At 40.7% G+C, this 15,234-nt stretch overlaps 1 protein-coding gene across 1 annotated transcript; it reads right to left on the reverse strand.

Annotated features, from left to right (window-relative positions):
• Positions 1-13,705: 13,705 nt before the first annotated feature.
• On the reverse strand, positions 13,706-14,085 carry LOC127231389 (NADH dehydrogenase [ubiquinone] iron-sulfur protein 5-like). The gene has a single exon (XM_051196918.1). It carries the CDS (start codon positions 14,083-14,085, stop codon positions 13,780-13,782), a length of 306 nt encoding a protein of 101 aa, XP_051052875.1. The 3' UTR covers positions 13,706-13,779.
• Between the last annotated feature and the right edge of the window lie 1,149 nt (positions 14,086-15,234).

Consider the following 15,234-nt stretch of genomic DNA (forward strand, 5'->3'; position numbering starts at 1 on the left):
TGTGTCAAGTTGATATAAGACCAGCCAGCACAGCCACCATGCCCAGCTTGTTTTTGTTTGTTCTAACATAATGTTTTTACTGATTATTTGGGAATTTTGCATAATGTATCCTCATCCCAGTCCTCCAAGATGACCCCTTTTGAGCCCCACAAAAAATTGCAAGTTCAATTTGTGTTGCTCATGTACTCACTGAAGCATGGCCAAACTCCCAATGGCCAGCCACTTAAAGAAAACTGAGTCCTTTCCTACCCATACCCCATCAGAATCCATCAACTGTGGTGAGCTACATTTCAGCATCCCCATCACAGTTTTTAAGAGCTCTCTTTGATGGCTTCCTATCTAGGCTGTTATTTTTGGGGGGTGGTGATGGGGGTTAGAGACTGTCGCAGAAGCCTTTTATGACTTTCTCAACTGTGAGTCTGCAGTTATCCATACAATTGCAAAGGCAGTTTTCTTGCTCTTTATAGTCAGTGGGAACATAGACCATGACTTCCACATGGTTTCTGGTGACAGCATAGACCAAAGACATCTACATGACCTTCAGCATCATCACGGGCCATGGACACTGTCTCAGAACGTTTATTGCTGCAATGAAACACCATGACCAAAAAAGCAAGTTGGAGAGAGAAGGGGTTCATTTGGCTCATATTTCAACATTGCTATTCATTATTGAAGGAAGTCAGGACAGGTACTCAAAAAGGGCAGAATCCTGGAGGCAGGAGCTAATGCAGAATCCATGGAGGAGCACTGCTTACTGGCTTGCTCCACATGGCTTTCTCAGCCTGCTTTCTTATAGAATCTAGCACTACTAGCCCAGGGATGGTACCACTCACCATGGGCTTGGGTATCCCCCATCAATCACTAATTAAGAAGATGCCTTACAACTGGATCTCATGGAGGCATTCCTTAAATGAGGTTTCTTCTTCTCTGATGACTCTAACTTGTATCAGGTTGACACAGAATCAGTCAACACAGACACCATCATGGCCCTTGGTGGCAGCACAGGCCACAGACATCAACATAGTCGTTACAGCATGGGCCACATAGACAGACAGTCCCTGGCAGCAGTCCATCCCATGGACATCTACATGGCTCAAGTGGTAGCACAGACCATGGACATCCACATGGCCTTGGTGGTTTAGTGCAGACATCAACACAGCTCCTGGCCACAGCAGCACCATGGACCTCCAATTTGGCTCTTTGTGCCAGCATGGACCACGGACATAAACATGGCCTCAGGTAGCAATACAGGACACTCACTTCAACATGGCCTCTTGTGGCAACCCAGACCATAAACACTAACATAGCCTCCTGCCATTGCACAGGCTATGGATGTCCACCTTGCCTCTGGTGGTAGCATGGGCCTTGGATATTGACATGGCTTTCAACAGCAGCCCAGACCACAGACATCTATATGTTAAGAGTATGTTTCCCTGCTGGTTTGGACCCACAGCCGCACCAGCACCAAATAACACACAGAGCCGCTGCATTAGATATAAAGCTATTAGCTTGTTACTAGTATTTCTTATTGTCTAGCTCTGTCTTAAATATTAACCCATTTCTATTAATCTAAGTATTTCCACATGGTCTTATCTTACCGGAGAGAGAGCTCAGCGTACTACCGTGTAAGTCCTCCATCTTGAATCTCCTCCCTCCTTTTTCCTTTCTCCTCCTAGTCTTCTAGTTCCATCAATCTTGCTTTCCTATTGCCCAACAGTGCTTTATTCATTAACCAATAAGAGAAACATATTTACAGAATGACATCTCCCATCACATCTACGGAACCTTGGTCTTCAACATGGCCTGAGGCAACAGCAGGTACCCCGATGTCAATATGGCCTCTGGGCAGCAGAGAACATGGAAATCTTTCCAGGAGGTCCAATCCAGAAAAATGAGCTTTCCTTTCAGACACCCTGTCATTGCTCAGAGACAAAGTGATTGTGTGGCTGGGGGGCATGTTCATGGGCTGGGTCTATATAAGACTCAGGCTGTTGCACATCACCCTATTCAGCAACGGCACGCTCCCCGTCCACTGCAGCCTTCTCTTATACTTGTCCCTGCAGTTGCATTTTTACCTCTGCCTCTCTACCACCACCCACTCACCACTCTCCATGTTTCCCTCTTTTCCATCACATATTCATTCACTGTAGTGGCATTGGAAACTGGAAACTACTACAGAGTGTCACGCAGATATATATATATATATATATATATATATATATATATATATATATATCTCACACACACCTTTACATGTGCATATTCATTGGTCTGGTTTAAAGTTTCTGGTTTCTGGCACACCTTAAATACTAGACCATTACAGAAACTCATCTCAGATACCCTGCTGTTTCCCAGAGTCATGGTGATCTTGTGGCTAGGCAGGGTGTCTGGGGACAGGTTCCATAGTAGCTGCAAAGCATAGGCTGAAGAAGCAGCGGCTCCATGTTGGGTGTAAGCTAGGACTGACCCTATTCAGCAATGACATCTGGTCCTGCAGGGCCTGCTTCTTCACTGCTCCACAGCTCACAGGTGGAACAGACAGATGTTGGGGCTTACTGACTCAAAGTGCTGGATCAGAGCCCAGATGGCAACTGAGCTGGTCAGCCCCAAGCCAGCCCAGCTTCTACCTGCATGGCTCTTCCAGCCCAGCATCAGCCTCCATAGATCATTTTTTCAAATTAGTTTTTATTTAAATTAAAAAACAATTTTATTTTACATTCCAATCCCAGTTTCCTGTCCCTCCAGTCCTTCCATTGCCCCCCGCCATCCCACTCCTCATCCACTACTCAGAGAGGGTGAGGCCTTTCATGGGGGATCGACAAAGTCTGCCACATCATCTCCCCCATGTATCTAGGCTGAGAGTGTATCCCTCCATAGGGAATGGGCCCCCAAAGTCCATTTGTGCACTAGGAATAAATACTGGTTCCACTGCCAGAGGCCCCATAGACTGTCCAGGCCTCCTGTCACCCACATTGAGGTGGCCTAATTCGGTGTTTATACAGGTTCCCCAGCTGTCAGTCTGGAGTCAGTGAGCTCCCGCTTGCTCAGGTCAGCTGTTTCTGTGAGTTTCCCTGGCATGGTCTTGACCCCTTTGCTCATCACTCCTCCCTCTCTATAACTGGACTCCAGACTCCAGGAGTCCAGCTCAGTGCTTAGCTGTGAACCTCTGCTTCAGCTTCCATCATATTAGTCACAGGATAGATCACCTTTTTAAAGACACAAAAAAGCATATTTTCACAAAGTGAATAGCAAGTTGCTGAGAACTAAGAAGTGTGTCTTTATAAAACACATGTGTTGATGTTACAAGGTGCACTATACACTAAGGTATCTCACAGAAGGGAAGAAGAAAACACATGGTGAGGAATTTGAAAACCTTTACTGTTCAATGACCCAAACGACCCAAGCATGCTGCCTGTCAGTAGTAAATACAATATTTGGAAGGCCTGAAAAATGTGTCCCTATAACACAATCCATGCATGCTGATGCTGCATGAAAGATGCATTGAATGCTAAGTGATCTCACGCAAAAGAACTGAATTGTTTCCAACAGCATCCTGTCAGAAACACATATGAGCCTATGTTCACATAGTGAGTGTGATGCTAAGTGAACAAAGGAATTCCTGCTTCTAAACAGCTGAGTGATGCAGAAGAGAGATAACAGCACTTGAAGTTGTTCCTTGGATGGAAATACAAAACAGTGTTAGGTTGCTGGCAGGTTTTATTTTTCCATTGGCTCAAACAAACAACATCATTTCAAATACCAACTGTGTCCACTATGAGCTCTCAGGAACAGACGCTTAGTCTGTGTGGATGCTGGGTGACAGTTGCAGCATATTTATGATGTGTAAGGGGCAAACATGCTTCTGACTGTGCATGTTTTCCAAACACACATAACATTGCTTGTCACAAGGTGAGGGAGCAGAACAAACTGTTTATGAGCTTTATGAAAGGTCTGCTTATAACACAGCTTTTGCTTGTAACATGGTTTTATGTGGCATGAAAGGCACATCACATACATTGTAAGATATCCAGCATTCTCTTTTCTTTTTTCAGACATAACCAAGGTGTTTTCTTATGAACAGAGTGATTATGAGCACGACAGAGTGTGTGCTTATAAAACAATCTCATCAATGCTGTTTGAAAGATAAATCACACACAACCTCAGGCAACAGAGAGGCTGCCTTTTCTAGAAGTTCAAGGAAGCTTCTTTCTTATACAGCAAAGCATCTCTGGGAACTGAGGGCTGTGTGGGCATAATGTTTCAGTTGGTGCTGCATAGACAATGTATGATGCACTAAGGACTCTCATAGAAGGGAAGAAGCAAGTACACACTTAGAACTTGGGCCCTCGCTTCTTCAAAGAGCTTCTTGTCATAGAGTGGAGGTGGCATTTGTGAGCACCCAGGAGTGTGTGCTTACCAAAAAAATGTTCATCTGCTGCCAAGCCTGATAACCTGAGTTTGGTCCCTAGGACGGACATACATAGTAGAAGTGAACTGACTTGAAAGATGCCCTCTGCCCTCAACATGTGTGCCCTGGCATGTGTACACACATGCATGCTGAGAAATTAATGTGACCAACTTTAAAATGAAGAATCAAAGACATGGGTGTTGGAGAGCACTGGCTGCTCTTGTAGAGGATGTAGTTTCAATTCCCAGCAATCACACAGTGCTTCACAACAATCTGTAACTCCAGATTAACTGTAATTGCACTCTTCCAGACTCCAGAACACCAGGCACATACATGGTGCACACACATATATGTAGGCAAAACATAAAATAAAACTGAATTTTAAAAATAATCCCAAATGCCTGAAACCATCTTCTCCCAGTTCCCTCTCCCCTGCCACCCAACCCCCTATCCCATCCCCTTTCTGCTCCACAGGGAGGGTGAGGCCTTACTTGGGGGATATTAAAAGTCTGTCATATCATTTGGAGCAGGGCCTAGGCCCTCCCCCCATGTGTCTAGGCTGAAAAAGTATCCCTCTATGTGGAATGGGCTCCCAAAGTCCATTCCTATACTAGAGATAAATACTGATCCACTACCAGAAGCCCCAAAGATTGCTCAGGCCTCCTAACTGACACCCACTATTCAGGGTGTCTGGGTTGGTCCTATGCTGGTTTCCCAGCTATCAGACTGGTGTCTATGAGCTCCCCCTAGTTCAGGTTAACTGTTTCTGTGGGTTTCTCCAGCCTGTCTTTACCTCTTTGCTTATCATTCCTCCATCTTTGCCACTGGATTCCAGTGTTTAGCTATGGGTGTCTCCTTCTGCTTCCATCAGCTGCTGGATGAGGGCTTTAGGATGGCATATAAGGTAGTCATCAATTTCATTATTGGTGAAGGGCATTTAAGGTAGCCTCTCCACTATTGCTTAGATTTTTAGTTGAGGGTCATCCCTAGTGTCAGATTTCTCTATAAAACTATAATGGCTTCCTTTATTATGGTATCTCTTTTCTTGTTCTTCTCTATTCTGTCCCCAACTCAATCTTCCTACTCACTCATATCCTGCTCTACCCTCTTCCTCTTCCTTCTCCTAACTTCCTCTCCCCTCCCACAATGTTTCCAATTTGCTTAGGAGATCTTGTTCCTTTCCCATTCTCCAGGGGATCAGGTATGTCTCTCACAGGGTTCTCCTTGTTTCCTAGCTTCTCTGGTGCTGTGGAGTGTAGGCTGGTAATTCTTTGCTCTATGTCTAACATCCATATATGAGTGAATACATACCATGTTTGTTTTTTAGTGATTGGATTACCTCACTCAGGATGGTTTCTTCTAGTTCTATCCATTTGCCTGTGAATTTTAAGATTCCATTGTTTTTTTCCCACATTTTCTCCAATTGAGGGGAATATAGGTTGCTTCCAGGTTCTGGCTATTACAAATAATGCTGCTATGAACATAGTTGAACAGATGTCCTTGTTGTATGAATGTGCATCTTTTGGCTATATGCCTAAGAGTAGAATTGCTGGATCCTATGGTAGACTGATTACCATTTTTCTGAGGAACCTCTATACTGATTTCCAGAATGGCTGTATGAGTTTGCACTCCCACCAGCAGTAGAGGAGTGTTCCCCTTTCTCTATATCCTCTCCAGCATAAACTGTCATTGGTGTTTTTTATTTTAGCCATTCTGACAGGAGTAAGATGGTATCTCAGAGTTGTTTTGATTTTTATTTCCCTGATGGTTAAAGATGTTGAGTACTTTCTTAAGTGTCTTTTAGCTATTTTAGATTCCTCTATTGAGAATTCTCTATTTAGTTGTATACCCAACTTTTTAATTACCTCTATAATAAGAACTTTGAGTTTCTAAATAAAGAAATTAAAGAAGATACCAGAAAATGGAAAGCTCTCCCATGCTCTTAAGTAGGTAGGATCAACATAGTAAAAATGACAATCTTGCCAAAAGCCATCTACAGATTCAATGCAATCCCCATCAAAATCCAAGCACGATTCTTCACAGACCTCGAAAGAACAATCCTCAACTTTGTATGAAAAAACAAAAGACCTAGGATAGACAAAACAACCCTGTAAAATAAAGAAACTTCCAGAGGCATCACCATCCCTGACTTCAAGCTCTACTATAGATCTATAATCCTGAAAACAGCTTGATAGTGGAATAAAATTGGTAGACCAGTGAAATTGAATTGAAAACCCTGATATCAACCCACACACCTATGAACACCTGAATTTTGATGAAGAAGCTAAAACTATACAATGGAAAAAAGAAAGCATCTTCAAAAAATTGTGCCGTATAACTCGATACTAGTGTGTAGAAGACTGAAGATAGACCCACGTCTATCGCCATGCACAAAACTTAAGTCCAAATAGATCAAAGACTTCAACATAAATCAAGTCACACTGAATCTTAGAAGAGAAAGTGGGAGGTACCTTTGAACAAATTGGTATAGGAGACTGCTGCTTCCTGAACATAACTCCAGTAGCACAGACACTGAGATCAACAATTAATAAATGGGACCTCCTGAAATTGAAAAGCTTCTGTAAAGCAGATAGTCAACAAGACAAAATGGCAGCTCACAGAATGGTAAAAGGTATTCACCAACCTCACATCTGATGTCCCAAATATACAAAGAAGTCAAGAAGCTAGTCAGTCACCAAAACACCAAATAAATCTTCTCTTCTTCACCTTCAGTACTTTTTCATTTTCTTTTTGTTTCTTGTCAGTTGGGGAAACTGAGTCAAAGGGGAAATCATAAATCACCAATTCCCCACTGTAAATTAGCAACAACTATTTTAGTCCCATACCTCTTGTTTAGGATAAATTTATTTGCCTTCATGGAAAATGTTATATCTCTATACTTAACTGAATATACTAAATTTGAGAAGTTTTGGAGTCCAAATTGGTGTTATTTTTAATCTGTGAATGGCTTCTACTTTTTCTTTTTTAATTTATGTATTGTTTTGATGAGAAGATTTATATAATGGGAACTAATAAAAGATATAAGGCTTCAAAATAAAATCAAAACTAAGTGGAAATAGCAGAACATGTGAAATGTGCAAAAACAGAACACCACAACATTTCACCACCATTAACAATCAGAAAAGAAAATATAATTGCAAGTAAATTAGAAGAGCGATTAGAACAGAACAAAATAAAAGATTTAAAATAGCTCAAAGTGGCCAAACTCTAATTCAATAAATCGTGCCTTTGAGGGTTTTCATTTTGTCGTGTGTGTGTGTGTGTGTGTGTGTGTGTGTGTGTGTGTGTGTGTGTGTGTGTGTATACCTGCATTCTTGGAGTAACAGGTTGTTGTGAGCCACCAGATGTGAGTGCTAAGAACTGAACTGAACTCAGGTTCTCTTTAAGAGCAGGATTGTCTCCTAATCACTGAGCTATCTCTCAGTGACATTTTAAGCATAGGTGGCATTTTTCTGAGTTTTAAATTCTGAGTATTTTATGCTGAAAATACACCCTCCCTCATGGGTGGGATACTAGTTTCCTAGTATCTTCTTTCATGCATATGTAATGCTTAGAAGATGAACTCTGCATATGGGGGAATATGCTGTGTTTATCTTTCTGAGCTTGGGTTTACCTCACTTAGTTCAATATTTTCAAATTCCACCCATTAATGAAAGTCACATAATTAAATTTTCCTTCGTGGCCAGATGAAATTCCAGAGTGTTCATAATCTGTTCATCTATTGCAGGACAGAGAGGCTGAAGCCATTTCCTTGTTACTGCGATCAGAATAGCAATAAGCATGGGTTGGCAAGTTTTTCTGTAGAAGGCTATAGTTTTTTGGACATATTGCCAAGAGTGATATAGCTGGTGCTGATGCAAAAATCAACTCTCACCTGAAAGGGAATAAGAGAGTTGGTTTATTTTGGGATCAAATTTGAGTGCCAGGATAGAAATAGCTCTCCCCAAACACGTTTTAACATGAAAGTAGTTTTCACAGTAACAGAACAAAGAATAGTTGTAAATCAAGGTGTTTTAACAATACATTGGTGAGAACATTAAGTGGGAGGTTATAGCAGACAGAAGAATCTCAACTGTAAGCCCCAGATGCTATCTGACTGCATTCTTAGCCTTCTCATTGTTGGAGAATAGAGTTTTGTTGAGTTAATATATTGTAAAGGTTTTATCTGTTTGTCAGGATGTTAAATTCAGCTTTGTCTACTAGGTGTACAGTGTTGGGTCTGACATGGAGACAGGCAAGTAACAGCTGTTTGGTAGTCTAAATATCACTCAAGACGAAATGTAACTTGGTCCTGAGACTACAGCATCCCACATCCCATCTCTCCATAGTTATTGACATCATAATGACCCCTCAGTCTCTGCCACATGGCTTCTTTCCAGAGTTTTCAATTACACTGGGTAATATTGTCTTATCCAATGAGTATTTTCTGCATTGTTATAAAAAAATCAGTGTCTATGACTGCATGTGTGTGTGTGTGTGTGTGTGTGTGTGTGTGTGTGTGTGTGTGTGTGTGTGTGTTGGGATAGGGGTGCTTCATTTTTTTCATTGGTTTAAGTGTCGACTTTTGCGCCCATACCATGACGCCTATACCTCTACAGTATAACTTCAAATCTGAGATTGTGATAACTCCAATATTATTACTTTTGCTCAGGATTGTTTTGGCTATCCGAAGTCTTTTGTGCTTCCTTTAAGTTTCCTTTAAGTTGGTAAAAAATGATACCGTTATTTTGAAGGGGATTGTGTTGAATCTGTTTATTGTGTTTGGTAAGACAGCCGTTTTTACAGTATAAAGTCTCTCTCCTCTTTCTCTTTTCTTTTCTTTCTTTTTGAGACAGGAGTTAGTTCTCTGTGTATCCCTTGCTGTTTTAGAACTCTCTCTGTAGACCAGGCTGGCCTCAAACTTCCAGAGATCTGCTTGCCTCTGCCACCTGAATTCTGGGATTAAAGGCATGAGACACCACCATCCAAGAGTATAAATTCCTCTAATCCATGAACTTGGTATGTCTTTCCTTTTTTAGTGTCATCTTCAATTTCTCTTTTGAACATTTTAAACTTCTTGTTATAGAGATTGTCCAGGTTTGTTATAAAGGTTTTGTTTATTTATTTATTTTGAGGCAATTGTTTCTCTGATTTCTTTCACAGCATGACTGCACTGGTATATAAGGATGCTCCAGAATTTGTATGCTGCCAGTTTGATGAATGTATCTCTCAGCTCTAAAAGCTTTCTGGTAGAGCCTTTAAGGTCTATTATGATAGAATTGTGTCATTGGCAAATAAAGATACCTTGCTTCTTCCTTTCCTGTTTACACCTTGTAATTCGCTTCTTGCATCTTTATGCTTTGGCTAAGATTTCTGGCTCTGTACTGAACAAGACCAGAGTTAAGAGAATATCTTTGTCATGTGCCTGATTATAGTGAAAATGCTTTGAGTGTTTCCCACTTAGTATAATGTTGGGTTACTATAACCTAACTCAACCTTACTGTTCCAGAATGAGTGTTTACACTCTTCCTGAGGTACCTGATTGTTATCACCTGAAGGATGTGGCTGGAGATTCAGTGGAGATTTTGACCTCACCCAAGTGAAAGGTAAAGCTATATTCTCTTGAGCATGCTGGTCACACAAGCACAATGGCTGGAGCTTACCCCTCATGAATATGCTGGTATCATCAGGTGACTGGCAGGCCTGGGTCTCCTTTGAACACTGGGTCTCATAGATGTGCTGACCTTACTGGAGTAATAGACAGTGACTGAAATTTACTGGGTACACTGCATTTTCTGGAGTGATGGAATAAAAACTAAGCTGTATGGATTTCTTGATCTCATTGGGGCATTGTGAAGGACTTGAGTGACTGGACATTCTATGCTTGCTAGAGTAATGACTGGGATTGGAAACTCTTAGGCATTCATTCCTCGCTGGGACAATGGAGGAGCTGGGCATTGATGCTCATCAGGACAACGTGTATGGCTGAATCTTCCCAGAGTCATAGCCCTGCCCTGGGCAGTGGGTGTGGCTGAAGCTTCCTGGGAAAGTGTTAACTATGTTGAAAGGACTGGCTGAAGTCTTCCCTTGGGCAATGAGTGTGGCTGGCATCTCTTGATCACATAATTTCTACCAGAGTGACAGGCAAGACTGGAGCCTCCTCACCAGGCTGTGCTCACCAGGCCACCCAAAGGGGCTGGAGCCTCCTGGGAACCATGTAATCTTTGGGGCAATTTGTAGAGCCAGAGTCTCCCCAGAGTGTGGCTCTGACTGGAATGATTGGGGCTGGGACATTTCCCCTGGGCGATGGGCAGTGCTGGAGTCTGCAAGACAAGTTGTGCTTCTCTGGGAAATGTGTGAGCCTGGAGCTTCAAGAGCGTGCTGTGCTCACCAGGGGAGATAAAATTCTGTTTTCCAAGGCCCCCTAAAGCTTTTCAAAAAGCAATGTAGTGCTTTTGAGCACTAGGAAATGTGTGCTTATGAATCAGTTTTTGTTGCTGCTGGATGAAAGAGGTGGACATGCTAAGTGTACTATCAGAATGGAAGAGAATACTACCAGGTATCTGGCATTCATTTTTAAAAAGTCACATCCAGAGTGCTTTCGTCTAATAAACAGAATGCTTATGAGCATATATATAGAATATAGAATGTGTCCTTATGAACAGTTTTGCTTTGATGTTGGATGAATAATGTACCACACACTAAATTTACATTAGATGAAAAAATTGTGTGTGTGTGTGTGTGTGTGTGTGTGTGTATGTGTGTGTACATGAATATCCACAGAATCCAGAAGAAACAGAAGAAAGTGTCAGATGCCTTGGAGCTGGAGTTACAAGACATTGTGAACAATCCAACATGGATGCTGGGATCTGATCTCTGGACCTCTTGGTAGAGCAGCAAACACTCTTAACTCCTGAACAATCTCTCCAGCCTGCACTCTTCTTTACTTTGCAGACAGATACAAGATGCTTTTCACACTAAATAAGCCATGAGCAAGAAGTATTGTAGGCCTAGGAAATAGTACATGATGCTCCATCAAATATGCACTACACATTGAGTTAGATCATGGGAAGGAAGAAAGAATAGTCATACTCTCTTACCACAAGAAGCCTCACTGATTCAAAGGCACCAGTTAGCTTCCTTCATAGAGTGAGTGCTGTGAGAGCAGCCATCTCTTACAGAGGCAAAGACAAGTTGCTTTTCATGTGCTGTGCTTATGAGCAGGGAGGGATACCTCTTTATGACAGTTCCCACCAACTGTGTGCTCCCATGGAAACAAAGAAGACATCTCGTTATCAGGTACCTGACACATTTCTTCCTCAAAGGCACAAACAAGATGTTTTTCATGTATCTAATGTGATATTCATGTCTTCATAAAACAGTTTTTGTTGGTTCTGAGGAAAAAAGACCTCACACTTTCCTCATTGAATAGAAGCAGATCTTTTTCTTTCTTTCATTTTGCTTTACAAGGCTCCAATAAGGTTCTTTTGAGATAGGGAATACAGAATTATGTACACTAAGGAATGTGCACTTTTAAAACAGTGTTGTTGCTAGATGAAAGCAGGACTGTATGCTGGGCACTGTCGTGAAGGGAGGTAGAACATGCATTGTCAGGCATCTGACTGTCTTCCTGCTCACACACAGCAACAAGGTGCTTTGACAGAGTAAACACAGCATTTGTGAACACTAAAGAGCTCACATTGACACTGAATGAAATATGCACTGTACACCAATCAATTTCGGCAATGGAAGAGAACACACAGTGTCAGATACCCTGCATTCCTCCCTTTAAGATCAAAAGCAAGAGGCTTCTCACATTCCAAATCCAAGTTTAGCCAGCGGTAAGGAATGTGTTATTACCAAAGAGTTTGTGGGAGTGCTTGACAAAAAAAGTTATGTAGTAAGTAGTCTCAGGGAATGGAAGTAGAAAACACATTCTTATATCTTGGACAGTCTTGCTTTTTTCCCAAGGCTCATCTTTCACAGTAAATACAGCAATTATGAGCACTGAAGAGTGTGTTTTGCAAAACAGTTTGACTTGATTGTGCATGAATAATGATCCACAAACTAAATGAGCTCACAGAGGGAAGAAAAACACATCGTTGGGCATCTAATAGCCTTCTCGTGTTAAAGATGCAAACGAGAAGCTTCCTCTACAGTTAGCATAGCATCTATGGGCACTAATAAGAGTGTGCTTATTAACCAGTTTGTTTTGAAGTTGGATGAAACTAAAGTCTTCTCATGAAAGAAAGAAAAAAGCCATATTGCCAGGTGCAGGACAGTCTCTTTTTTCAAAGGCACAAAGGATGCAATGTTTCAAAGCATGAAATAATGCAGGTTTATTAAGCTTTTTGGTCTGGAATTAAAGAAGCACAAAACACTAAATTATCTCCCAGTTAAGGTCCAGGGAATAAGAGCGTGTAGAATGCTTAGCTTTAAATGAGACATTTATATCACACCTCCTTCTAACAAGTCTGAAGATCATTGCAGAAAAAGAGGGAGAAAGATTGTAAGAGCCAGAGCTACTGGAAGACTACAAGGAAAGACTACTAGTGTTTTCTGGACACATCAGGACAGTTGCATGTATGAACTCAGTGTTGTGACAGCATGCAAGCTCAAGCCTGAGAAACAAAGTCACAGCCTAGAGAGGGGAGGTGGGCATGAAGTCCCATGCCTAGCTGAGGGAGCTACTGACAATTGATAAATGGTAGGTAAAAGGAGAATTGGTTCTCTTTAAGGGGTTAGCCACATGTCATATTACATTCAAGTGAATGACTACATATGCAAGAGCATATGGACAGCACAAATTGGAATAGATTGGTTTATAAAACTCAGGACACAAAGTTGGGTGGGTATGGGATAGGGTTGGTGGATCTGGGGGGAGTCAGGGTAGGGAAGTGAGTATGATTCAAATACATTTTATGAAGTTCTCAAAGAAGAAATTCTCAAATAATTAAAAATAACCCCAGGCTTTGAAAATGCTTGATTTAAAAAGTGTCTCAAAGAAGTCCCCCTCTTATGCAAAGCATTTATAATCATTAATAAATTTATAGTTATAAAACAGGTGGTGCTCAGTGAAAAACATTTCATATGAGGTGTCTCCTGGCAGGGAAGAATAAATCATGTTAGTAATCCAGTAGTTTTTTTTATATATAAATACAAAGAAGCTGTTATTTGCAATGTGGATATAGCATTTTGGTACAGTAAAAATTTGTCAGTATAAGTCATTTTTTTTGATGTGCAATGAAACATACATTTCTTTTTTTTTTTAATTCTTTAAATTCTTTATTTTATATACTTGATGAAGACGCTTTTGTGAAACTGTCTTCCCAGGGGAAAACAGCATGAAAAGCAGCCTCCAGCTGCTCTGTTCAAGGCCTGGGCTCCCCCTCGCCCACAAAGTGAGGTGGAGGGGTGTATTTCTCCTCTTTGATCAGCTTATCCCGCTGTCGTTTGATTTCATTCAGGCGCTTCGTCATTTTGAATTGAAGATAACATTCCTTGAAATCGTCATACTCTATCTTGCACTCTTTTTTAGCCCGGGTAGTACCAATTCCATGCAAACATTCTATCCATTCTTTTTCAAAAGCATGGCACCGAGCGGGAATTTTGTAGGGCTGTTCAACACTCTGGAATGTGAAATGACGATCTAGGCTAATGCCTAGCTTTTTCTGCATACTCGTGAATAATCTATGTGTGTGCTTGTGAACATTTGTATGTATTTGTGTATGTTCCTGAGAATACACACACACACACACACAGATATATAGTCATATACACCTGTGTGATATGTGGTATGTACATGTGTATGTAAGAACTCACAAATGTCTGTGTGATTTCATTCATGTTCAGTTGATATTTTGTATATAGTCACAATTAATTGTATGTACTTATATTTTTGTGTATAAATGCACATATGATAATATATGATTGTGTCTTTGCTTATATGTGTGCACATCAGTGACTGGATGTATCTATCTTTTGTGGCTGTGTGAGAATGGATGTTTACATGTGCATATCTGTAGAAATAGATAATTCTGTTGTATATGTTCAGTCATGTAAATGCATTGGTATGCTTGTGTATGTATAAATTCATGTGTGTATATACCTAATTGTGTCCCTGTTATACTGTGCAGACATGAGAAGCCATGAGTGTGTGTATACATGTGTGCTGTGTGTTTGTCTATTTATGAATACATGGGTACACATATTCCTGTGTATAAATAGTGTGCACCTTTGTGTTGTGTATCTGAACATATATGCACACAGCTATGAGTGAGTCTTTTGTACATGTGTCTATGTGTGCTTATATTTCTTTCTGTTTATTTCTGCCTCTTTGTGCACATTTGTTTGGTTGTCTTATATGTTTGCATGCATGTGAATGTATGTTTTAGAATGCATGGATGTATATCTTATATGATAATTTGCATGTCTGTGCATATGTGGTTATTTGTGCATAATGTATTCATTTCTTTTTATATGTTCATATGTATATCTTTGTGTATAGATATACCTGCATACATATGTATGCAGTTGTGGGAATCTGTTTACACATACAAGTTCATGTGTGCAATGCATGTGAATTCATGCTGTTAAATGTATTTTGGCATGTGCTTATTTATGCAGATGTGATATGTGTTTGTGTCTGTATGCATGTGTATGTCTTTGGTATGTTCACATATATTCAGTTATATTCATGTATATTTCCATAAAATTTGTTGTCTATTGATTATTTGTGTGCTTATATGATCATGTGTCTCTATGTCCATGAATGTAAATGTTCAGTTTTCATGATTATATGGAGATATGTGCTTGGTGCATTTGGG

This window comes from Phodopus roborovskii, unplaced genomic scaffold (genome assembly GCF_943737965.1).
Source record: "Phodopus roborovskii unplaced genomic scaffold, PHOROB, whole genome shotgun sequence".
NCBI lineage: Eukaryota > Metazoa > Chordata > Mammalia > Rodentia > Cricetidae > Phodopus > Phodopus roborovskii.